General features: G+C 54.0%; 1 protein-coding gene across 1 annotated transcript; it reads right to left on the bottom strand.

Moving 5' to 3' along the window:
- Window positions 1-463: 463 nt before the first annotated feature.
- Window positions 464-26,345, bottom strand: LOC127211292 (nephrocystin-4-like). The gene is made up of 3 exons (XM_051171110.1): window positions 26,158-26,345; window positions 25,289-25,473; window positions 464-615 (listed from the first exon to the last, which is right to left on the bottom strand). The coding sequence occupies exons 1-3, from the start codon at window positions 26,319-26,321 to the stop codon at window positions 464-466; spliced, it is 501 nt and encodes a 166-aa protein (XP_051027067.1). The 5' UTR covers window positions 26,322-26,345.
- Between the last annotated feature and the right edge of the window lie 363 nt (window positions 26,346-26,708).

Raw genomic sequence — 26,708 nt, 5'->3', positions numbered from 1 at the left:
GCATATTAGTGGCCTAACCACGACTCAGCAAACACCAAGGCACAACCAGGACAGAAAAGGACACACTGGCCAATGTGGAGTTTTAAAATAAATAAACTTGGACTTGGTGGATAAAGTGCTTCTGTGCAAGTGCGAAGACCTGAGTTCAACCCTAGGACCCCACATGAAGCTAAGTGGTAGCTCATATCTACAGCCCTAGCGTGTGGGGCGGGGGGGAGGGAAACAGGTGGATCCCAGGGTAGCCAATCAGTAAGCTCCAACTTAGTAAGATTCTGTATCCAACAATAGGATGGAAAAGAATACAGGAAAAAATCTGATGTGAACCGCTGGCTTTCACATGCACTCTCACAGGTGACTGTACCCACATATCACACCCCACACACACATGAACTTGCCAGATGTGCGTGAGAATCACACCTATAAAGTATTTACCTCCTCAGAGCTCATGCTAGCTGAAGGCACCTTATAGACCAGACATCGTGAAGGGTTGTGCTGGACTCCACCCTGAAGCGGCAGCATCACCTTTCCTGAGCCCGCTTCCAGCTCGGGGTTCCAAACGGCCCAGCGAACCATGTGCATACAGGCCAAGTTGGAGAGAGAGGTGGACGAGCCTGCCTGGAACGGAAACAAAGCACAGCCATGTGAGTTAGCGCAGCAGCCGCTGAGGCGGCAGATTGGCATTGTGATCACACAATGCTCGGAGCAGAAAGAGGCCAGGGCCATCCATCCCACTCGAGGAGAAGGGCACAGCCTCCACAGTGGAAACAACCTGTCCTGAGACCAACCAGTCTTAGGACCCCATCAGCTTCCTCCTGTGGCGCAGGGCTCTGAGGACCACTCTAAGACTCCAGTTCTCAGGGACCTTCTGAAGGTCTGTAAACCCTCGGAAACTTGCCAACTTCTCCTCAAATATGTCAGGAAAATTAAAAAGTGGCACCTGCATTGCTGAAGTGAAGCTCTGAAAGATAATGGTGTGTGGGGGTGTCTGTCTGTCTGTCTGTCTGAATAAGTGAGGGAGATGTACATGTGTATGTGTGTAAGTATACGTGTGAAGGCTGCGTATGTGTGCGTGTGTGGGTGTGTGGAAGGCGTATATGTGGGGAGAGTGTGAGTGCATCTGTGTGTATGCACAGATGTACGTAACATGTATGTGTATGAGATGTGGAGACGCATGATCAACTCCATCAGAGACTCAACAGAAGATGAGCGTGTCATACCGAAGACTCCACACGGAGCTGGAAACGCAAGCTGGGCTTTGTGCGTCACTCCTTCCACCTTCTCAGTGAGTGGCCGGACAGAAAGGCCTGAGGGAACCCTGGGCTCGCTGACATCTGTCATTTGCACAAAGTTGCCTCTACAAACAGACGTGGGGCTTGGCTTGGCAATGTATCCCAAAGATGTCACTTTAATCTTTTTATTCTTTTAAGGAAGATTTCAGCTGAAGCCCAGGTCTTCATGGAACCAAGAAAAACCACAAGGCCCGTCAAGAGGTGGCTGTCTGAGTGCAAGTCCTGACTGGCAGACCTGAGGCTGCCTGGGAAGGTGACAGGAAACCCTCAGACCACAACAAGGTCACGTGTGCAGAACCACTGACCCACACTCCCATCTGGACGGCCCAGAAAAGGAGTCACCCGCCTCGGCCACCATGTGCTCCTAAGCAGCATGCCAGTGGCACTGGGAGGTAAAGGAGTTTGAGCACAGCGCTGCCCCTGCCTAACATACTTCATGGGCAGCCCATCGGTGGGATGCACTAGCTAAGATGGCTCACTGCCCAAGGCAGCAGCTTTTGGTACCTGGAGGCCCAGCCCCAGGGAGCCAGCACAGCTGTGGAGTAGAGGACACACACCTGGGCAAATGGAAGTGCGCCTCCCTCTCCGGTGAGGTCAGAAGGCCACACCTGCCTGAGATGGACACATGAAGCGCCATCCTCAAGAAAAGGACACCAAGGGACAAGAAGGCATACGCTTCAGGAAGCACAGCAGCAGGGGTCTAGCAGGGGCAAAGTCCTCACAGACCCTGCTCATGTGACTAGAAACAAGGAGTGGCCAGGCCACTGTCCCTGCCAGACGTAAGTGCACCACAGTCCCAGGAGGTACCACACACAACCAAGATCAAGGGCCAACCAGGCTGAACAATAGGGGAGACTCTGCCTGCCTGGGACTCCTTGTACCCACAAGACAGAAGTCCACACCAGCGGTCTTGACGGCAGTCAAATTGTGCAGCTCATTCGGGTGTGGCTGGTCCTTCCCCACGATCAGGTGCTGGGTCTGGGTACTGCCACACTCACATCCCTGTCAGGATTAATGGGGTCTGGGTCTCTGGCCATTGGGTGAGGAGAAACCCTAAAGTATAAGCAAAGAATCCAGAAAGTGGGACCCTTTAGCATCAGACTATGCCATACACGAATCTGCCTATTTCTACCCTGCCCAGCCTCCACCCTGCCCAGCCTCCATTTTGACCCTGCCTCCACCTTGGCCCTGCCTCCACCCTGCCCTGCCTCCACCTTAGCCCTGCCTCCACTTTGACCCTGCCTCCACCTTGGCCTTGCCTCCACCCTGCCCTGCCTCTACCCTGCCCTGCCTCCACCCTGCCCCTGCCTCCACTTTGACCCTGCCTCCACTTTGGCCCTGCCTCCACCCTGCCCTGCCTCTACCCTGCCCTGCCTCCACTTTGACCCTGCCTCCACCTTGGCCCTGCCTCTACCCTGCCCTGCCTCTACCCTGCCCCTGCCTCCACTTTGATCCTGCCTCCACCTTGGCCCTGCCTCCACCCTGCCCTGCCTCTACCTTGCCCTGCCTCTACCCTGACCCTGCCTCTACTTTGACCCTGCCTCCACCCTGCCCTGCCTCCACCCTGCCCTGCCTCCACCCTGTCATTGCCTCTACCCTGCCCTGCCTCCTCTTTGCCACTACCTCCACCGTGCCCCTGCCTCCACCCTGCCCCTGCCTCCACTTTGCCACTGCCTCCACCTTGGCCCTGCTTGGGCAGGACAGATTTTAGGAGGCGCTGGGTAAGTGCATGGTACCAATCAGCACTGGTGATGGGTCTGCTCCTCTCTGAGTACACTGCTACACAGGGAGTAAGAGCACTCGCCTAAACTCAGGAGCGGCTGGGCAGCTTCTGTAAACACACCCGCTCATGAAATCAGAAATAAAACAGGAATCCAAATGCTCATGCAATTGGTGCGACGCCTTCTGGCTTCGTTTCTCAAATTAGGTGATCCTGACATCTAATTTTCCAATTTCACGGTTCTCTGTGGTGATTTGGTTCTCGATCAATAAAGCCGGAAGACCTGCAGGAAGCGCCATTGGTGCAGCTCTGAGAGCTGGCTCTGAGCTGAAATGGAGAAGCCCTGCAGTCAGCCCAACTGCCGGGCCATGAGACCTCATCAAAGGCAAAGGGCCCCAAGCCGCAACCCACCTCCTGGGCTGTGGGCTCCCCCCAGAAACATGGGGGCGTGTAGATGATGAAAGGAAGTTTCCGCAGATGTCCGCGGCAACAGCAGGTGCTCCCAGGACGAGGCCGGCTGGCTCAGGTCCGCTTCCAGGTTAGAGATGCTGCTCTCTCTAAAACAGAATCTGCGGAGCAAAACCAGGGGTCCAGGAGGCTGCAAGAACCACCAATGCTGACCCTGAGGATGCTTCTGTCGCAGCATGTCAGCACATCTTTCCCCCTGCAGTACTTGTGCCAAACTACAAAAACTCTTTGGCTTTCACCTGTAATTCAAGTTTAGCGGTCAGTCTGTATCTTTATGCTCACCCGCAATCTGTGAGGCTACAAAGCAATGAAGGAGAAAGCACTGGGCACAGCAGTACTACTGCCGAGCACCTGGATGTGCAAGGCCTCAGCTCCCATCCCACATCACACAAAACCCCAATACCCACCAAGCAAGCATCAGATTTCCTTCCCATCGAGGGGTTGTCATCCCTGTGTGGGAGAAGAAGGCAGGACCAGGGGGGTGGCCAACTTACTACTGCATGGATTGGGGTCCCCTCCAGGGACGTGAGACTGTCCGGGGTTTGAGGAGGGGGCTTTGGAAGAGCTCCGTGGAGCAGAGACTGTGGGGAGGCTGCAGCGGAAAGCGACAGCTGCAAAGGCAAGGTTCTTGGGTGAAATGCCAGCCCATCACGAGGCCACCAGCCACAGACCAACGAGGGGTGCTGCACAGACCCCACGGGAGAGGATCGCCTGGCTGGCCAGGTGATGTCCAGCAGATGCTGTAAAACCCAGAGGCAGCCAGATTCCCTCATTCATTATATAGGAGGCCTGGCGCTGTGACCTCCCAAACATCACAGGTGTGGGGTGGAGAGGAGAGGCGTCCGCTGCGGACAGACACTAGCGCACCTCCTATCCGCCCTTCATTCCTAGCCGTGCCTGAACCCTCCAGGCGCCTGTTCCAGCTTCCCCTGTCCACATGAGTCTCCCCAACCAAGCTGACCACACCAGCCGCCCATCAGGGGCCTAGTAGAATTCCCCACCTCAACCAACCTCAGACGACGACTGTGCCTCAGGCTCCTCACATGCTGTAAAAATAGGCGCAATGGCTTGGCTAAGCCAACTATAATGTTTATGTTCACAGTGGAAAACGACCTGCTGATAACAGAAGCTACGAGTGGAGATGTGGGAGGGGGAGGGTGGGGGGGGGTGGAATGGAGTGGGTTTGAGGGCAGGTAGGGTGGGATACGTAGGGAATGAGTAAGGGTGGGGGATAGGTTATGGGGTTGGGTAGAAGGTGTTGTGGCTAACCAAGCTGGGCGCGAGAGCCTGTGGGTTGGCAGCTTTACTGTACTTCAGGTGCACTTCTGAGGGGCGGTGGGGTCCGCAAGGACAGCGTACCCAAGGAAGCATCAGTTGGATGAGTCCGGAGCATGAGCACCATGGGAAAGGTCTTTAGGTCCACGCGCCCCCTTCAGACTACTAGGCCGCAGGTGGTGCTCATACTGCAACCTTGGATCGGCTTCTCTAAAGCCGAGATTATACTGGAACGTTCGTGAAGCCAATGCCACCACCATGGCCAGGGGACACAAGAGCCTCCAGCCCACCCAGCTTCCAATGAAAAACACAAACCAGGGAAGACTAGAAAGTTCTAGACGTGGAGATGAATGCGGGCTGGTAGGAGATGGCTATCCGAAGGTACCTGCCCTCTGTAACTTGGTCACAATGTCCAGCACCAAGAGCTTGGCCATGGGCCGGCTGCGCCTGGTGGTCTGTGTCAAGTCCTGGGAGAATGAAGGCCAGGTTCCCCGTTTTTTGGCTAAGCAGGCAGTGGCATTGTCGCAACAAGCGTCACCACAGGGGAAAATGTGGTGGCAGAGGTCCAGGATCAGTAAGCTAACAGATTGGCTGCTGGACCGGGAAGCCAACTAGCATGAAGAAGGGTCGCAGGACTGAGCAGGGGGACCAAGACACCCCCAGCCCCAGCGATGCACAGAGTCCTTCTTAGGCCCCCAAACACCTGAGACCATATTCTAGCATGTGTAAGAGACTCCCGAGACTGGACTTACCCCTGGTCCCACAGGAGAGTCCTGAGACGCAGCAAGAGCCTGCACTGGTGCTTGCGTGCCTGGGGGTAGGGGAGCACAAGGGCCATGAGCCTCTGAGCCCAGAGCCAAGATTTCCAGTCAATCAGGCACCTGTTTCGCCTTCTCTAACCTCATATGTAACTGCGTGTGGCGTGAAAACTGTGGCCCACATAGTTCGTCCGTACCCGAAGAGGACTAGAAGCGTGGCCACAGCCTCCTCACACCCTACTCGCTCTGCCACGCCCTTCCCTCTTAGCAACGCCTTCCTAAGTTGGACCAAGTGAGACAGGACCATGGTTTCCTAGTACCCCTCGGTCCCTGGGTCCTCGAGCTCGGACACATAACTCCCACTACGGCAGGCTCTCTGCATGCATAACCACTGTCTTGGGGTACCCGCTCTGAGGGAGTCCCTAGCAAAATGGTTCCAAGGCTGTTGGATTGTCTCATGGTCCCCCCGGGTCCCCACCTAACGGAGAACACCCGTGCACCAGGCCCTCTTCATTCATGGGCAGGTGCCGCCCCATTTGGAAGTGTAGGCAGAATCAAGGGCCAGCACTCTACGGAGTTCCCCAAGCAAGGGGCTATGAAGAGACTGTGGCCCTTGGAGGCCAACGCAGTGTCCAGTGGCCCAAGGAGCCCGCCTGCAGACTGACACTCTCCTCTACTGGGGCGCCTGCGCGCACGCCCTAACAGCAAGTGGTCAAGCCAGAAGTGAGGGCTAGCGGTGCTCTTTTTGGAACAAACCACAGCACGTTCCATCTTATAGCCACGTCACACAAGCCACAAGTGGCCCTTCAACCTCCAAGGTCCAACCTGGCTATCCACACAGGGGCTGCCTCGATGAGGCCCCAGACCAGCATACAGGAGGGCACCTCTGCCTGCCCCCAGAGACTAGGGTAATGGCCAATTGGCTTGCCCCTTGGTGGCGCGATGCGGATGAAGATCAAGCAAGCTCAACCGGTCTACCAGCTCACTTCCGTCCAGCCCTTGCTGGATCACTACAGTCCCCAGTTGTGGGAAAATTGCCAAATTTCCAGGGGACCTTATCCTGAGATGGACTTCAAGTTCTGGAAAATTGGTGCCCTCTCCCCAGGGCCTTCAGTAGCCACAGCTCATGGGGGCCAACAAGAGACACTAGCCACTACATACCTCTCTCTTTCCTCCTCCCCTGGGCCTCCCCCCCCGCTGGGCCCGGGCTCCATATGGCCCCCAACTGCCATGAATACGTCTTTCATACGTGCCAGGGCCCCTAGGGGCACCCACAGCTGACAGCCTGGTGGTCCTGTCTCTGGACGACCTGTGTGGAGAAGGCCCCAAACACCTCCTCTGGCACTCTGGGATAGGCAACAAAACAAAAATGAGTCCAGCACACTCACTACGAGGACGAACACCAGCAAAGTGCTATAGCCTACACGCGTGGTGTCGGACCCACATCCGCCTAGCTTCTCTTCTCCTGGCTGATTTCCAGAGGGTCCCTAGGCAGCTTGTCCTGGGCCTTGTGGGGCTTCACTGATGGGGACAAGATGAGAGGAGTGGTGGGGCCAGGCAAAAAGACTTATGCCTCAGGTACCCAACTGTATAGCCTGGCCGGTAGCTGCGCATGGCCCAGCTGCCCCTGGTAGGGTCCACTCAACCTACCAACTTTCTCGTCGCTAACATGTCACCAACAGGGTCCCCAGAGACCGACACTGGCGTCCGAGAGCCTGTGGTGTGAGAACCAGCGCATTGCGTTGAGGTGAGGCCCATAAGACAAGCCCAGCCGACCGTTTTAACCTAGGATAGTCGCAGCGCTCCGGTGGGGCAATGTGGGTGCTGCCAGCCAGCTGGCCCATCACAGGGTGCCTGGCACAGTCCCCAGACCATCTGCTGTAGCTCTCCCGTCCTCTCCAACAGCCTAAAGATCAAACAGGAAAGCTCTACTTTGTTCCGCCCTAAATGGGGGACTTTGGAAACTCTGGCGCAGGCTGATTTAGTAAAGAGGAAAAATTGGCAGGAATGGGATCCATTATCCTTAGCTGAGAGAAGCGCCAGCACTTGGCTCGGGCCCTTTGCACCCTCCGCGGGTGAGGGAAAGCTCGGTGGCGGAGGCGCCACTACCGGGGGCCCATTACCGGCTTCTCCCCCACAGGCTCAAATTTGGGTATTGTAGTGGTATGTTGTCTTCGATGTAAAATTCTTATATTGGGGCTTACCATGCACTTTTTACCTTCTGAGAAGAGTTAAAAACAGCCTTTAAAAGCTTCGGAAGCCCGCTTACGACACCTGCTGTGAGCCCAGGGGCTGTGAGGGGCCCAACCCACACCCCAGAGAAACACAGGCTTGAAGAAAGGCAAATCCAGACCCAAAAGGCTTATTTTCCAATCTTTGCTTCGCCCCTCCTTGGGAACCCCCCACAGGAAAGGCCTGCGTCTAATGAGAAGAACCCATTCCGCAACGCGCACACAACTGGGCAGGACCCAGGCAGCACAGCTACGTGCCCACCTGCCTGCAGAATGCCCAATGGCACGACACTGTCCCCTGAACCCATACAACAATGACTGACCACTTTACAGCAAGGAGGCCGTCGGCCAAGCAGGATGCTGTGTGCTGCCAGGGCAAAGGCAAGCAAGGTGCTTACAGTGAGAAGAGCAGGTGACCAAACACAATGGTGCTGCTGGCCTGCGGCAGCTCCCTGGCTCCGGGCAGAGGGGCCCTCAAGGCTCTGTCCCCACCACGGGCATCCATCTGCTAGCTTCAGTTCCCCGTTGCCACGGAATGTATAAGCCTTTAGTTCTAGCTAGGTGCTTCTTGTCAAAACACCATGATGGGTGGCCCGTGCGCAGCTAGAAGGCCCTTGGGCTGCACCAATGCAGCGATCAGCCGACCTGCACAGGGTCCATGAGCAGCTGCCAACGTGCCACCACACACGCTTCTCTGAAGAGTTTGGCGCCCTTGGAGCCTGAGGCTCCATCCCGGGACTGAGATAGTGTTTGGGCCGTGCCGGTCTCTGGGCTTGAGAAGAGACCTGGCCAATAGTGGGGAGCGGCAAGCATTAGGCTGACGCAGAGGATCCTGGGAAACAGGTGGCCAGTGCAGCTCACTGACCAAGCGTGACGAAATACGGAATAGAGTCAGTGGTTCCCCCAGACACCAGCAGAGGCCGCTGGCCAATTGCCAGAAACAAGGAAAACAGTTCCCCTGACCTCGCATGGCCCGTGTCCGGCTGGAAACCGCCTACCTGTTCCTGACACTTTCTTACTGCTTTGGCCAGTCTCCCATGCACAAGAACTGCCATTGGGGTGTGCTAGCGTGGTCCGGGGGTCCATTGGTCCGCCCCAGGTGTGTCAGTTCAAGCTCAGAAGCCCTAACGTCCCCACCTACTAAGCCAGGCAGCAGCCGATGCTCTGACCCCATCTACTAAGCTGTCGCATGCTCTTCAAGGTCACTCAAAGACCCAAGGCCTCCTGTTGCACGTTAGGGAGAAGGGCTGCAGTGTGGTGCAGAGGGGACCTTGCCTGCGACAACGGCTGGTCTGCTTTCCTTCCAGCCAGGACAGTGTCACGTGTTTTAGCCGTGACCACACATGGTGGGTCATGTGCTCTACCCATGTCCCACCCTAACAGCTGCTGGTAATCCATGTCCCCGCATTACATCTGGCTGGTACCCATGGTCCATCCGCACAGCTGGCTGGTGTCCCAAAGGGCGGAGTGCACATGTCTTTTCTGCTCATATCACAGCACCCTTCCAAGATGGGATTGAGGCACGAGGCATTGCCCTCGCCCCACAACCCTCTCACGTCCACTTCACATTTTTATGTATAGGGCTCAGAGAGCAGGAGCTTGCCCCCCCGCATCACTCAGACCGCCACTGGAATGGTGCATTTGTCCCCTTGAGCCATGTGAACATTGCACAGACCAGATGGGCAATTTCTTTTCTCATCTTTAATCTCCAATACCCTGATTCCTGTGTCCCAATTTGTCATGTTGCTGTACTTAAGCAAAGGCCCATAGAAAGATAACCAAGACAAGGAAGTCGCTGGCAAGGACAGGAAAGCCACATCCACCACTGTCTCAGGCTGCCTGGCCCTGGGGACGCCCATACAAAAACAGACCTGTGGAGCCTGGGCGTGTTTTTTCTGCAGGATGGATGGGTTAACCATGGCATCTCCTGCTGAGGGCCTTGGGGGGGGGGGGGCGTCCAGGGGGTGCCGGGGGGAGTGGAAGTGGGCACTGCACCAATGCAGCCCAGGGCACTCTGTCTCTCTGAGCACTAGCTCCCTTACTGAAGAGCAGCAGGCATGTGGGGTGGGGGTGGAGGAATGTGGGTAAAGAGGAAAGCAATAGGGGTTTGCTGAAGGCCCAGCCCGTGGTCACCTGCTGCCAACACAAGACAGGGGGAAGCAAAAAAGCTTGAGGGTGGAGCAGGAAAGGAGAGAGGCAGAGACAGTTGCCTAGCAACAGGCAGCAGCTGGAGAAGGGTGGGAGGAGAGAGGGCGGGTGACAGTGGTGGCCCATCAAGAGAGGGAGAGGAACGAAAGGCCTAGGGCCTAATGGAGATGGTAGTTAGACCTACAGAAAGGTAGCAAAGTGGCCTCCGTGTCACCAGACTGTGGGGATAAAGGATGAAATCACTACTAATGGGGCCTCCGTCCGGGTGCCCGGAATTCACAAGGTGCAAAACGCATCCAAACAGCCTTTATTCCTCGTCTGAGATTAAGCCATCCTTCCTGAGGCTTTGATCACTGGGAAATGGAAAATGGGAAACGAAGAGATAAGGTGCATGCGGGTGTTTGCCTCCACCTGTTTGGACTCAGACCACAGCTCATGGAATGGAAAAGCAGTGGGTTATGGGGCCATCCAGAGCCCCGAAGGTCAGCCTCACTTCAGTTTAACTGACAGAGACAACGCTCTCCACGCCCTGTGCCCAGACTTCGTTCAGCACATACAATGGAGACATCGTCGGCTGTGCTCCAAGGCACCAAAACCTCTCCCCAAGTTGTGTGGGCAAGCCAGGCTCCCCCAAGATACATGGCCAACTGTCCCATAGGTGCTACATGGCACGTGGCAACCGGGGGAATCGGAACCAGCACACGGACCCTGGGAAACAACGCAATGCCCGTGGCGATGACCCTGTCGACAGGACTGTTGTCAGATCTACTTGAGCAAAACAATCAAAAATGGCTGTCGCACGAGAACACTCAAAAGGCAAAATAATGGGGGCAGAAATTCCAAGTGTAAAATCGAAAGTGTGACCTGAGCGCCCTCTAGTGGCGATGTGTGTGCTCTCCCGCTGCAGTGATGAACATACCTCTGCCTCTCTGTCAACTTTATAGAAGAAATAAAACGATGATGCATACGGGAAAGGCACAATACCATCAACCTAAGTGGACGGCCACACGCCATTAAAGATTTCCGAGGAGCTGTGTAAGCTGGTGTGACACTGAGGTCGCCAAGTTGTCCTCATAAGTTAAGGACACTAGTGGATATTTAAAGTTTTCGTTATATGTCTGGGGTCTTGGGAGGCAATGATTTTTAAGCCTAGAGTAGAGGGAGAGAATTGTATTAACACACATTAGTGCGAGCCATAAATCCAAATGTAAATAAGCAAACAAAATCAGGTCCCAACCACAGTCAGCCAGCCCGACACTGTACTCCAAAGCCATTCCTATGCATGCAGAAACCAAAAACAGATGCCGCTCTGTGGACACAGACAGCGAACCTTTCATGCAAGACCTCAGAGTGGTGCATGACAGCTCTCCCTGCTCATGTTCCCAGAAGAAAAACACGCCCGGGCCGGCTCACTCAGGAGAGCCCCTACCTGATAGAAAGACCCTCAGGGTCTGGGCTGGGCTATCTGGACAGGTGAGCTGCCGCCGCCCTGCTGTTGGTCCAGCATCCCCGCACATCCTTTTCTGGCTGAAGGACAGGCCCGCTGGCTGCTTGGTTCTCTACCTATCAAGCTGAGGGAAAGCCTAGCAGCTAGAGCCGGCAGAGAGGGGGGGGGACAATCCAGTGGCAGTTGGCCGCCACAGACAGCGAGCGTGGGCAGAGCAGATGATGGAAGCCTTATATACCACCACACCTCCCCAAACTGCTCTCCCTGAGCCCACACCCTCCCTTAGGACGTTGCTGTGGACAGCTTGCCCTGGACCACTACTATACGCACCCAAGTAGTGGTTGGGGGGGGGGGTGGGGTGGGGGACCGTGTCCCCACCAAGGCCCACCCCCCGTCCTCGAGCACCTGTCATCCATAATGTCATGAAGGGGGATAACAACAGCAGGTGCATACTCCACCGCAAAAGTCTCCCGCCCTGGACAAAGAGACACACGCTCTGTTAGAGACTCCACCCAGGATTATCCTGTAGCGCCTGTGGCTCAGAGCCAGGAAAACTTCTGGGCAAGGAAGCCATTTTCTGCAGAAAAAAGAGCTGAAAGGAGGGGAAGAGAGCCCAGGTGGAGGCAGGAATGACAGATGGGGTCTCAGTGACGATTGTCGGATCCGGCCTAGCGAACGCAGTGCTGCCTCTGGCACTTTTCTTCACAGGAGCCAATGAGATTCTTTCTTTTAAAATCTCTTGCATCGTTTGGTCTGGCAAATAGAGGCAGCTCACCTTACCCACCCGGGCTGGGGAGGAGAGGGCAATCCTTCACACTAGGAAACCTCACTACTGAGCGGTCCCGGGGCTGGGGAGACGGCTCCCCGGTAAGAGCACTTTGCGCGCAAGCATGAAGATCCAAGTTTAAAGTCCCCCACGCATGGAACTGCCGGGCGATGTAGGGATTATGCACCTGTCACCGTGATGTCCAGAGTGCTGGGATATGGTGGAAGCAGCCAGGGTCCCTGGGCATCTAGCACCAGCCGAGCTCAGGTTCAGAGAGGGTGCCCGGGTGTGGTTGTGTGTCTCGGTTTAGGCACTACGCACCAGAAAGAACGCTGACGCCCTCTCTGGCAAAGTCACACGTCTGTCGGTCGTCTGTCTGTCCTTCTGTGCTGTCTGGGATCTCTGGCTGCTCTCGAAACTGGTGCTGAGAACTGGAGTTTAGGTGGTGCGGGACTCACACATGCTCACCATTAAAGCCATATTCCCACTCTACAGGCACAATTTAAAATGCATGGGCAGGAGTGGCGAGGGGCAGGGCTGGAGAGATGGCTCAGAACTTCATAGTGGGAATGGTTCGCCACAAAGGCCTGGTTTAGGTTCCCAGCCATCCCCATGGAGGGGCTCCTCCAGCTGCCTTAACCCAGCTCAGGAGATCCCAACACGCTCTCTTACTAGGCTAAGTGTTCGACGATGTGAACTCACAAGCAGCGCGCAGAGGGGGGGCATGCAGTCGCACGGGTTGGCTGCTCTAGTTATGGAGCACACACTCGTGCTCGACACACATAACACACACACACCACAGTTTAAAAAATAAAAATAAATCTTAAAAAACAATCACAGTCAAGAATGGGCCAGGCTGCGGCATGGCGCACGACTTAATCCCAGCACTGTGGAAGGCAAAGAAGCGAGTGGATCACTGTGATTTTAGGGGCACCCTGGTCTAAAAGCAGTTCCAGGACATCAGAGCTACACAGAAAAAAAAACTGTCTCAGGAAAACAGTCTAAGGACAGCCAATGCCACTCCTGGCTCCCCAACATGAGGGTAACGAGGGTACGGCCTGGGTCGTGCCGTCTGGCTGGCAGCAGATGTCACAGTCCTGAGCTCCTGCATGCTGGTGTACATCATTTCTGGTCCTGTTCCTTTTCTGCCCGTTACGCACGTTGTGTTAATCCATGTCCTACAGTTTCTAAAGCATTGCATTTTAAGTTCTCTGGAGTGTGTGTTGTTGTGTGTGTGTGTGTGTGTGTGTTTGTGTGACATGAAGTTATTTTGCAACCTTGAGGACATGAAGCTAGAACGGATGGGTACATTTTCTGTACAACAAGTATGCCAGCACCATCTACTGGCTGGTCTGCCCTGACTTCCCTGTGGTCAGCTCCGTGACTAACTGCTCCCACCCCTAAGGCAGCACTTCCTGATCCACAGAAGCTACTAGTGAGGGGTCAGTGCTGCTGGTCCAGCAGACCCTGAAGGCATCAGGGCTGTAAGTACAGGGAGAAAGAACGAGAGTGCAGCCCCGCTGCGGGATGCAGAAGGATGGGGGGGGGGGGGGGGGGGGGGGGGGGCCCCCCGGGCCCCCCCGGGGGGGGGGGGGGGCGGGGAGGACGGACACAAGCAGCCTTCTAGATGTTAGGGGAAGGGAGGAAGGAGGAGTGGGTTCTCCTGCCGCACTGTGAAAGGCACGCACCCAGGGGGGCTGCTAAAGCCGCACTGAGGAGGTGTGGCTTCTGGTAGCAGTAAGGTAATAAGGCCAAGGTGTTTTTAAGAAGTGACCACGTGGGTGGCAAGTGCTGCAAGGCAGCAACAGGAACCCAGGACTCCATTTCTGGCCATGACGTCCCCATCACCGTCCATGATGCCAGCACTTTTCTTGGGACTAAACTTTAAGTGTTAAATCTGGTAAACCAAAACAGCAAGTCTACAGTCCCCCAAACGGCTTTCGCCTGTTCGCTGGGCCCTTTACACTTACCGTACTACTGTTTTTTTTTTTTTTTTTTTTTAATTAAGCATATATCTAAAAAAAATTTAAAACACGTGTGTGGGGAAAAACACACTCTAGCGGAAATCACAAAAGCTAAGGCAGCAATGCAAGGGCATCAGAGTATGGCTCCAGCAGCCTGGATAGATGCCTATCAGGCCCCTGGCAATAGCAACGGAAGGGGTTAGAGAGGCGGGCCATGTCAGTAGCCTTGACCCAGACAACAGCAAAGGACTTCTCCGGTAGACCCGCCCTCCGCACATGGAAGAAGAAGAGAGGGGGAGAAAACCAGTGAATAGGGGGTGGAAGGCAGGACAGAGGAGGAGGAGGAAAGTGGGAGGAGGGGAGATGGTGAGGAACGGGCAGGGGGGTGGCTTGAAGACCGTGTGCGCCAGGGAGCACGGGGCTTGAGGTTCCTGAGTGGCCACCGAACGCTGCCTGTCCAGAGAATTTTCAGGTTAGAGAGAGCAAACACAGTAAGCACAGTGGACAGGCTTGATAAAACAGAGCCAGAGTGCAGGACACCAAGCCGGTGCAACACCATACAGAATAACAGGACAACAAGCGTGAGTGGGAACACAGAGCGGGAAAGGCAGGGGATAGACACGGCCAGGAAGATGATCAGGAAGAGTGGGCTCTCACACTGCCCCCGGCCAACCTCAATTTCTCATTTGTGGGAGCGCAGGCCCGCATTATGTGAGGGTCTGGGCATCTACATGGAATAGGCCGGCCATATCAGGTCCCAAAGCAACCCGCGAAGAGCAAAGCCCAAACGGACAAAGTTGCCCCAAGAGCGCTGAACCCCGTTAGAACACACAAATAGTCAACATCCAAACAAGAGAGAACTCCAAAGTTCTGTAATCCAGCCAGAGTTTTCATCCAGACAAGGCCACGCTCCCCATAGACAACAGCAGGGACAGTGTGCGGTGAGAGGTTTATGAGGGCGGGAGGGGTAAATTGGGAGAGGGGAACGAAGTTACAAGGGATCAGGTGAGTCTTTGTAGCACCTCTGCCAAACACAGGTTGGTGACCACCATAGCCAACGCATTAAACATTAAAGAAAAAATGGGGTATTCTTAACAACAAAGATGGGCACCCCACCGCCCTGAGCCCAGGATGGCTCACTACGGACACACTTTGGGAAGGTTCACAACACCACCTCAATATGCAGCTGCCTCTGTATCTGAGACAAACTTGAAAGAGAACTGTCCGGTACCTTTCCCGCTTAGGCAACAAAGAGCCATTAAAGTCCTTAAGCTGTATTCCACAGCACACAGAGGATTTATGCTTGAGTGCTTTTCTGTCAGAAGTGCACGCCCTGCCGCCCACGCACCACCAATGGAGCCGGGGACTTCTTGGCAGACACCCCAAGTACAGGGATTGCTGCATACCCATTCGCAATTAGGAAGAAGGGCCCTGTGAATTGTACACAGTGGCAGGAAAAAGCCTAACGCCCTGTCTAAAGAGCGCCTCAATTCAAGCAACTAGGAAGGAACTTCAACTGCTTCTACAGGAGAGGGAGCCTTCAACACGGCCGTCACCAAGCCAGGTTAGGTTTGGCCCTGTTTCTAGACATTCAGAAAATCCCAATAATGGAAACGGAGGTCTTCACACCTAGCTGTAGGTCAGTGGGTCAGGTGGGTCAAGTGGATCAGTGGGTCAACTGGTCTAATCAGAGAGAAATTAAAGTCAAGGGGACGCAGGCCTTCACAAACCTGTTCTCAAATGCAGAGAATACCCTAGACATGACCCTGGGCACTGAACGGAATATAAACTGGACCAGTCACAAGCGTCCATGTATCAAGGCTGAGTGAGACGGCGGGGAGATGCACTGAGAGGACATGTCCTACAATAGCTTGTGACATCCCTGCTCTTGGGCGCCAGATGATTAGTGGGAACAGCGAGAAGGAGGGAGCACAGTAGGGAGGGGAGGACAGCGTGATGGGTGGGAACACAGAGGGAGGATGGTGGAGCACTGTGAGTATGAGAGGGGTGGGGGGGGGGTGGGGAACACAGGGGGAGGAGGGGGGAAACACAAGGGAGGGATGGAACACACCAGAGAGGAGGGTAGGAACACAGAGGGAGGGTGAGAACACAGTGAAAGAGGGAAGGACAGCAGAGGAGGGAGCACAAAGGGAGGGGTGGGGAGCACAGCTGGGGGGGAGGGCAGCACAATGGCGCTGTTCCACGAGCTCACAAAACTGCTCATGCCCATCTGTCCACCTGGATCATCTAAAGAGGTATAGACTGTGGCCAAGGCCCATGCAGCCCTCTGTTAACCAGAGACAGACCTGCGCTCCAGGAACTAGGCCACAATCAAAGCCCAACCTATGGCCTTGCTGTGCCTGCCTTTCTCCTCACCATGTGGCTTCATTCACCACAGGCCTCGGGCCTAACAACATGCCCTGAACACAGACAGGCCCAGGCCAACACAGAAGTGCTGGGCCATCAAAGGTCAATGACACACACCTGTGGACCTGTCACTCACAGGGAAGGACTGATGCTCTGTTGGGGACCATTGGCCATTTGCATCGCTCATTATGAACCCCCTGTCCTGAAGGACACCCCAAAGCCACACATAGAAGTCAATGCAATAGAAGGATGACAACACAACAAGTGGCGGCTGGAGCTGGCGGCCAACCTATCCAGCTTGGGCACTTGAATTCCCAGGCCCCATGTTCGCAGGCTGCCCCGTGAGTAACACCTTGATGACGTCACCCTGCAGGCTGCCCCTGCAAAGCGCCCTTGAGACATCACCCGTCACAAGAGCAGATACACGATTGCTTGGGGAGCCAAGTAATAGTGGAACAATTTGCACCAGAAGTGGTCGGTGGGTGGCAAGGCATGTCTGACGCACACATTGTCACCGGTGTCGAAACCCAATCATCACCGTAAGGATCCAGCTGAAAAACTGCGTCAATAAGCAACCCGTGCAGGTTTGGAGCAAGAGGAAGGCTGCTCTGAACTACTCCACCTGAAGGGGACAAACGGGTGTCTTCTGGAGGAGCGCCGCCAGGCCTTGGGGCCGCGGCATGCTGGGGGCGTTTCGAGCCCCTGGAGAACTGAACTGGATAGTTCCCGAACTCCACTTGCGTTAAACCTGTGATTGACCCCAGGATAGCAACATGGGGCCCTCACTGGCACAGACTCAACACTACCGCCAAAGCCCCCCCTCCCCCCACCACCCCACCCTCGGAAAAAGGTAAGCAAGAGAGCAAAGATTCTGGAAGCCACGTGTTCTTGAATCAGAAACAAGTAATCCTCGAAAAAGAAAATTACTTGTGGCGTTTAAAATCCCAGAGATCATTATATCGGGAATGACATTTGCCCAAGCGGAGTTAGTTTCAAGTACTTACAACCATGACGTGCACGTTTTTAATTAGCGTGTAATACTGACCGACAATCAGTGTTCATACGGTCCTACAGGTGTTAACCCATGTGAGAGTCACATGACCACAGCCTCCTTCCTCCCTCAGCTGCCCAAGCCACGGACCCCTGCCTCCTCAGAAACTAGGCTGTCCTTCTTGAGACTCTCAGGTAAACACAATAAGGAAGCACACAGCGCCTTGTGAGGCAGCTCTCTCTGCTCCTCTCTCTCTCTCTCTCCTCGCCTCGCTCTCCTACTCTCTCATCTCCACTCACAATGCACATGGGCCTTGCCTGCCCCCACTGTGGAACCCATATTGACAGCCATGCCTCCTCCTAGCGGATTCTGTCCTCTCACATGGTGTCCACTCACTGGGCACCAATCTGGGTAGGTAGTTGTGCCAGTCTCCTGACTGGAATCCACCAGAGGTGCCACGTGCTGGAAAAGTTGCTGGGTGAACCACACTTTCTTGGGAAAGGCTGCATTTTTACAAAGTCACTGTAGACAAACCATGGTTTTGGCCATATAACATACTTCAGAGTCATTACAGAGGCTCTAGAGATGGCTCAGCAGTTAACAGCCGGCTGGCGGCTCTTGCAAGAGCGCAGGCGGGCCGGAAGACCACACGCAGGTTCAAGTCCCACACCTGCATGTGCGCATACCATCGGTAAACTGATTCCAAGAGGTCCAAACGCCCCTCGTCCAGCAGCCTCCTTGGGCATGGCGAAACTCATGGTACAACACAGATGCAACAATGCAGGGCAAAACACTCACACACATAAATAAAAACAAACAGACCTCTAAATGATTTCTGAGCTGGCTCCTACTCTGCTCTCCCGCTCGACTTTGACTCATGTTAACACCGAGAGTTTTGTTTTAGTCCATGTTTGCAACAGAATTTCCTCCCCTTCCTTATTCTCAGGCCCCGCATCGTCAGTCAAGCCGAGGTCCTCACAGAACAGGCAGGGTGAGCCCGTGTCCGTGCGGCCTGGACAGCTCTTACTTCACGTGCTGGAGTGTGGTCTACGCATGCGGCTCTTTCCCGGGCTCTGCGCTGCTCTCCGGCCGTTCTGCAGAATCGTCCTCAATTTACTACCTGTCTACTGGGTTTAAACAACTGTTGTGGGTTGAATCGAAATGTTCCCCAAAGCTCATGGGGAAAATAGAGGGATGTGTGGGATAGTTCAGAGTTTGTATTGAAGGGCCGGTGGGCCTTTAGTGGGTGGGGCTTGGCTGTTGCAGGACGGCCATTGGGAACCATCTTTGGCGATCAGATCCACTCTGACTGGACTTATGACGCCCGCCCCCAAACACACAACACACACACACCACACACACACACACACACACAACCACACCACTCCATGTCACTCCACCACCCTGCCTTCCCTCCTACACACTGTATTCCCTCCTGAGGCTTTATACACAATCCTTTTCCCTTACCTCTTCCTTGTATTTTTTTTTCACAACAAATTAACTGTAACTGACATAGTGGTCCGACTGTCCCAATGACACTCTCTTAGGTTTTGTAATCATCACCAGGAGGCTGAGCTGAAGGGGTCGCCACACAGTTTTAGGCCACCAGGCTACATAGTGAGAACCCTTTCTCCAATAAGTTATCTAAACAAATTCAATAAAAGTACTTTAGCATCTCCTCGGTCTGATTAGCACTGCAGCGCTCACATCCCTCTGTGGATGGAACACAGTCCACTCTCCACCTACCACTGGCTCCTAGTGTTACACACACCGCTCTCGGGCTCCCACCTACCCCCTGGCTCCTGGGGTTACACCGCTCATCCTACGTGTCTGAAAGCTTGAAGCCCTCACGGGATACACATAACTCTGCCCTCTGCCCTCCGGTCAGGCCTACTCAGTCCTCATGCTGCCGTTCTCACCTCATCCCCATCGTCCTCTGTCTAAAGCAGAAGTGCTTAACCGGCGGGTCGCCTAAGACCACCGGGAAAACACACATATGACTTACATTACAGGCACAACGGTACAAGAATGACAGGAAAGGCGGCAATGAGAACACATTTTTTGGTTGGGGTCACCACGACAATGAGGAACTATATTAAAAGGGCCCAGCATTAGTGACGGTTGAGACCCCTGCTCTGGAGAAGCACCACGGTGCTTCGCCCGACCCCCTTCCTTCAGTTTCACTGGAAAGGAATTGGCCCTGTGCTTCCGGCAAACTCCTGATGGGTTCAGAACTCTGTGTTCTGTGATCGTTCCCCGTGATCTTCCGCGTTTCCCCCTTTGGCCCTAATGGCTCTGAGAGGAAGTTTCTATTTTCCTGATCTCTACCTTTTCTTTGCTCTTAGGTTTCAGTGACCACAGTGGTCGGCTGAGGTTTACTTTCCATTTATCTGTGACGTGGCGTGACGTCTTGAAATCTAGGTTTGGGTCCTCTGGCCAGGAGTTCCTGCCGCATATGCCTTCATAGGTGTTTCTTTATTGCAGCCGGTGCCTCCATCTCCCTGGGACTCGGATGACTCACTTGGGGGCTGGACTCGAGTTCTGTCCCCGACGCGCTCAGACACGGTGCTTGGCTTCCGCCGCCAATCAACGCCTTCAGCCCCTGGTGGCCCAGGTTCCACAACTGCCTTTAAAATCTTCAGGGTTTTTTTCACAGACCTCCTTCCGTCATCCATCATCCATCCCGCTGCAGAGCACATTTCTCTCTTCACAACACTATTAGCACCTGTGTGCCTGCCAACTACACCGGCTGTTTTTAAGAGCTGTTGGTAATCAGCCTTTGAGGCCTTTCCAGTGGTTGCTGTCAACTACCACCTTTTCGCTGCTGGGCGCCTGATATACAAAGTCGTTCTGATTTTATTGCACTCATTTTTTTTTTAATATTTTTAGTTAATTTTAATTTTGTGTGTTGGGGTGAGGGTGGTCAGATCTGAAGTTACATGCAGTTGTGGGAGCTGGCCATGTGGGTGCTGGATTGACACAGTTCCCCTTTGAAGAGCAGCAGTGACTCGTACCACTGAGCCGCCATCCTCTTCCAGCCCTTATTGCACTCTTTAAAGACGATATTTTAAGAGTCTAGGGCGTCGTTGGCAGTCCTAAGAAAGGCGACAGCTCTGATGGTTCACCAGAAATCACCCGCTGGTTTCAGGCCGCAGCTTCTGAGACCAAAGTGCCTGTAGGTCCCCAGTGCCTGTAGGACAGGGTGTCCACCTGAGTGTTCCTGTCAAGGCCGGCACAGCGTCCTCTAGATCTCCTGCCTTCGCTCCTCCAGTGGGCAGCCCTGGGACGGGACAGAGTCCACCAGCATCATATACAGCTCAGTCTCAAGGCCTTGGCCTTGCTGTTTAAGGGTCAGTCCAACACCCATGCAGCTTGGGTAAGCTATGGAGGAGCCCCTCCCGGTGAGTGCTTGCCCAGTTCCTGGGGACCCTGTCAACTTTTCCACTCCAGGCCACTGCTGTGTGCATCCTACTGAAGGCCAGGGTTCTTCGTCAAGAGGACAGGAGAGTGGAAACAGCAGTGTCCGCGCAATCCATCAGCCAGGAAAAAGTTCAAAGGTGCGTGATGTCCTACAGCAGCTTGAATAAATAATAGCATGGGAAAGCACAGTTTTTCAACATCAAAGGCGGAAACACGTAAATAACAGCTAGGAGCTGGGAGTGCCGGGCTTCGGAGACATAAATACTTTTAGAGAATTTGCATCCGAAGGAAAAAGAAAAAAAGAAGAAAAGCCAAAGGCAGGAAGGAAACAGCCATGAGATGGTCCCTGCTTCAGAGCAAACCAAGAAGTGAACCGTTGGCAACGTGAACCTCAGAAAACACGCCGTCAAGAACAGTAGCTTTTCCGAGGGGGGGGGTTCCCCCCCCACAAACCCACACCCACCCCCCCCGCTTTTTCTTGACTACAGCCTGCCATTGGGGTTGTGTTTTTTTTGGTAATTTCTGTGCTCAGCTGGAGCCCCATTGGGATCTCAGTATCCATGTGTATGTTTCAAAAGACAGTCGCTGAGCATGGAAGGCAACCGGAGCTGGCTGGGAAGGGCACAGGTAGGCACACCTTGGATCCCAGAGGGTCTCGCCTGGCCAGTGTGGAGCCATGAGGAAGGAGCACAGGGAGAAGCCACGGTGCTCTCCCTGCAGGAAAACAGAGCCTGTGCCACCCATCCACTCACTGCTCTCGTCAACGCTATCCTAACCACAGACACTTCTTGGCTCTGAAGCCTTCAGCAAGGTCTGTAGACATTTTGGTCGGCCACAATGGGGGTGCTCTGACATCTAAGTGGCAGAATGGTGGGGATGCAAACCTATAAAGTGACAGTCTCCAGAGAAAAGTTACACTGGCAGAAAATGTGGTCAGAGCTGTGCGTGGGATTTGAGAAATGGAACTCAGAAGTGGGTGTGCTTCATGGAAAAATGAAAATGGTCTACATGTGTGTCCAAAAGCAAGTCAAACTCCTCAAAGTGCTCCAAGCCTGATATGGTTTGCAATCACAAAAAGGGAAGTCCATGACGTGGACAAAACCAGGCTATACAGTGCAAAACATTTACACCAGACAAACACACAGAGAGGGAGGGGGAGGCGGAGAGAAAGACAGGAACAGGAAAAGATAGAGAAAATAGACAGACAGACAGACAGACACAGAGAGAGAGAAGAGAGAGAACAGACAGACAGACAGAGAGACAAGAGACAGAAGACAGAAAGAACAGAGAGAACCACATAGAAACCCACAGGGAAGAAGGAGAGAGAAAAGAAGGAGAGAGGGAGGGAGGGAAGGAGGGAGGAGGGAGGGGGGAGGGAAGGAAGGATGGTAATGGGCCTTTTGAGATTTCTAGGTGGTGATTTTCATAAGAGATTCATATAAGGGTTTCAAATTAGAGCCATATGGAAACGCAGCAAAATGTGGTCCCATAAATAGAGACATTTCTCATAACAGGGAAACTGCAACAATCAGCTGCTCCCTGATGCAGGTCCCCAAGTACCAGCCAGAATCGTAAATAAAACACGGGGAAAAATAGCTGTCGCTAGAGAGTCAGCAGAGACGTGACACTGTGAAATGACAGGTACAGCCCTTGACCTGAGAAAGGGGGATGCGGCGGGTAAGGGCGCCACGCTGCTGAGGCAGGCGAGCCGGGACCAGGACGGACCCCAGACACTAGCCTGAGTCCAAGACATGGTTCCACACCTGTCCACAAGTGCCAGCCTCACCTGCCTTCCAACACCCACACCTGGGCGGAAGGCAGCAGGCCCAGGCAGGTGACAACACACAGTACTTCACCTCGCCCTGAACAGTAACAAATTGCTTTCCCAGGTTGGAGCTCAGAAAATGCACACCAAGAAGCTTTGTCAACACCGTGATCCACTGTGAACCGCCAGTCTGCTCCAGCTGAGAGCTCAGGTCCACGGGGTTTGAGCTGGGGTTTAAAAAGCCCAGGGAGGAGAAGGAGGAGGAGGAGGAAGGAAAGGAGGAGGAAGAGGAGGAGGGAGGAAACAAGCATAGTAGTGGCCTGGGTGTGCCACGACTCAGGCGAACACCAAGGCACAACCAGGGACAGAAAGGACACACGGCCAATGTGGAGTTTTAAAATAATAAACATTGGACTTGTTGGATAAAGTTGCTTCTGTGCAAGTGCGAAGACCTGAGTTCAACCCTAGGACCCCACATGAACCTAAGTGTGGTATCGCTCATATATACAGCCCTAAGCGTGTGGGGCGGGGGGGAGGGAAACAGGGGATCCCAGGTAGCCATAGTAAGCTCCAACTTAGTAGATTCTGTATCCAACATAGGAGATGGGGGGCTAGAAGATACAGGAAAAAATCTGATGTGAACCGGGGGGGGGGGGGCGGGCTTTCACATGTGCACTCTTGGACAGGTGACTGGGTGTGGCCCACATGCACACAACCGGGGCACTGCCCACACATGAACTTGCCAGATGTGCGTGAAATCACAACCTATAGGGTATGGGTGGATTAAATCCTCAAGCTGATGCTAGCTTGTGGGTGCACCGTTATAGACGCACAGACATACGTGAAGTTGGTGCTGGACTCCACCCTGAAGCGGCAGCCAATCACCTTTCCTGGCCCGCTTCCAGCTTCGGAAGCTCGGGGTTCCAAACGGCCCAGCGAACCATGTGCAATACAGGCCAAGTTGGAGAGAGAGGTGGACGAGCCTTCCGGGAACGAAACAAAGCACAGCACATGTGAGTATAGCGCAGCAAGCCGCTGAGGCGGCAGATTGGCATTGTGATCACACAATGCTCGGAGCAGAAAGAGGCCAGGGCCATCCAGCCCACTCGAGGAGAAGGGCACAGCCGCCACATGAAACAACCTGTCCGGAGACCAACCATCTTAAGGACCCCATCGCTCCTCCTGGGGCTGTCACACACCGCAGCCACACAAGCTCTCGTGAACAACCCGAGACCTCACACCCCCCAGTGCCCAGGAGAGGAGCAAACAACATTGCCATGAGACAGAAACACATCTAGGCTGCTGCAGAAGTGCTGGACAACATGGCTCATACTGAGGAAAGAGACTGGTCTCACTGCAGAGCCAGCACAGGCTCCACCCAGCAAAACAGGGCTACGCCATCTCTGTTTCTGTCTTTAATTACAATTAGTGTGTGTGTGTGTGTGTGTGTCTGTGTGTTTGTGTGTGTCTGTATATATGCATAAGTGTGTGTATATTTTCTGTGTCTGTGTGTGTTTGTGTGTATGCACGTGTGCACATGTGTGTCTGTGTACAGCATGCTTTTTGTGTGTGTTGCATTTGTATATGCATGTGTATGATGCCCACATGTGCACACACACACACATGTCATGGTACACACACAGAGGTCAGAGAACAACTTGAAGGAGTCGGCTCTCTCCTTCCACCGTGTGGGTCCTGGGGATGAATTCAAGTCACTGGGCGTGGCAGAAAGCACCGTTACTCACCGAGCCACCTAACAGCCTGAGACCTGATTTCTGAGAAAATTAAGTTTTAACCTATGAATATTTGCAGCAACTGTAACACTGGCGAGATAGCTGATGGTACTGGGAAACCATTTTTAATTCTTACATGGGATTATGCTATTGAGTTTATGTTTTTCAAGAACTGAGTTTAAGGGGCCCTGTGTAAAAAAGCACTTGTAAACCGAGGCTGACATGAACAGAAGGCTGACTCTGGAGGTCCTGGGCAGCGCCAGCCACGGAGCTGGGTCATGTATGCACACCCACCACTCCGCTCTTTCAAGCTCCGCACATGTGGCAAACAGCACACAATGCACCTCTCCTAAGAACAACACTTATGGGACTGAAGAGGTGGTTCTGCAGTAAGAGGGCCTCCCGCTTTTACAAGGAAGGGCGACTGCAGCCCACACAGACAGCTCGCAGCCACTGTGACCCAACCCGGAGGACATCTTCTAGCCTCCTCTGGGGGCGCTCTCACATGAATGGCAGACACACACATACACACAGACACACACATACACATAGACACACACACACACAGACACACACACCACAACACACCACACATACCACAAACACACCACACACACTTACACACACCAGAGAGACACACCCACACACATACACCCCCCACACCCCACACACACTGACACACACATACAGACACACCACCACACACCCACAAACAACAACACACAACCACACACACACCGCATATACACACCAACACACACACACACACATACACACCCCACATACACACATACACACCCCCCACACTACATACACACACATACAGACACACACACACACACACACACACACACACACACACACACATTACAGAGACACACACACGCAAATAAAAAAATTATGAAACAACAGTTCCACACAAAGCACTTCTGTGCTCACCACTTACCAGCATCAAAGGAGCCATCTTTATTGATGGGGACGAGGATGTGGGACAGGGAGCTGGAGCTGGTCTTGTCCACCCCGTCCAGCTTGACCAGCTGCAGCCGTGGTGTCTCAGGTGGGAAACGGTAAAACTGGAAGGTGAAATACACAGTCTGTGGCCACGGTGCTCCTGGACAGTCCTGGGCCGCTCTGAACACAACGACAGGGCACCAATAAGACATCCACAGAGGAGCTCCCAGAGTGTGACGGGCCCAGGGACAGGACGGCGACCGTTTCAGGTGCCATGACCTCCTGCCCCTGGAGGCGCTGCCCTCACCAACACTGGCATTTGAGAACTGGGCACACTTGGGGCAGGTTTTTTTTTTTTTTTTTTGTTTTTTTTTTTTTTTTTGGTTTTTCGAGACAGGGTTTCTCTGTGTAGCCTTGGCCATCCTGGACTCACTTTGTAGACCAGGCTGGCCTCGAACTCACAGCGATCCGCCTGCCTCTGCCTCCGAGTGCTGGGATTAAAGGCATGCGCCACCACGCCAGGCCTTCGGGCAGGTTTTAATTAGCCTAGAAGACTTCACAAAGCAGGGCTTCTGGCATTTATAAAGGAAGGTCCACCCAGAATAATGTAAAAATAGATGGCAGGTCTGAGGTCAGCATGAGACAACCATATAACATATCCGATCACTAACCACCCCATAAACACATGATAACATATCAGATCACCAACCACCCCATAAACACACACAAGTACATGTGTCAATTAACTTAGAAAACAGATGTCCATGCTCCAGCTGGTGAGAGCGGAACACAGAGCCTGTGAGTATCGGACCTTCAGCATGAGGGAGCCAGGGAGCACGGTGCATCGGCACCCAGAGACGCTACCTGCTGAAGGCAAGAAACTGCAGCACTATCTCATTCCCTCGAAGACCATCTGATTCCTCCTTCTGAGGGCTGAATTTCACAGGATCTGCAGGACTGACGACTGCTACCGGGTTCCGGCTGGCATCGAGAATCTCAGGGAAGCCGGAAGACTGCAGGAGCGCCATTGCAGCTCTGGAGAGCTGGCTTCTGGAGCTGAAATGGAGAAGCCCTTCAGCCCAACTGCCGGTGCCATGAGACCTCATCAAAGGCAAAGGGCCCAAGCCTCACCCACCTCCTGGTCTGGGCTCCCACGACAATGGGGGCGTGTAGAGGATGAGGGAAGTTCCTGCAGATGCTCGGCAACAGCAGGTGCTCCCAGGACAGAGGCCGGCTGGCTCAGGTCCGCTTCCAGGTGAGAGATGCTGCTCTCTAAAACAGACTCCTGCTGAGCAAAACCAGGGGTCCCAGTGAGGCTGCAAGAAGCCACCAATGGCGGACCCTGAGGATGCTTCTGTCTCAGCATGTCAGCACATCTGTCCCCTGCAGTACTTGGGCCAAACTACAAAAACTCT

Source organism: Acomys russatus, chromosome 29 (genome assembly GCF_903995435.1).
Source record: "Acomys russatus chromosome 29, mAcoRus1.1, whole genome shotgun sequence".
In the NCBI taxonomy this organism is placed as follows: Eukaryota; Metazoa; Chordata; class Mammalia; order Rodentia; family Muridae; genus Acomys; species Acomys russatus.
The sequence above is the reverse complement of the archived record's forward strand: the minus strand, read 5'-3'. Positions and strand labels throughout refer to the sequence as shown.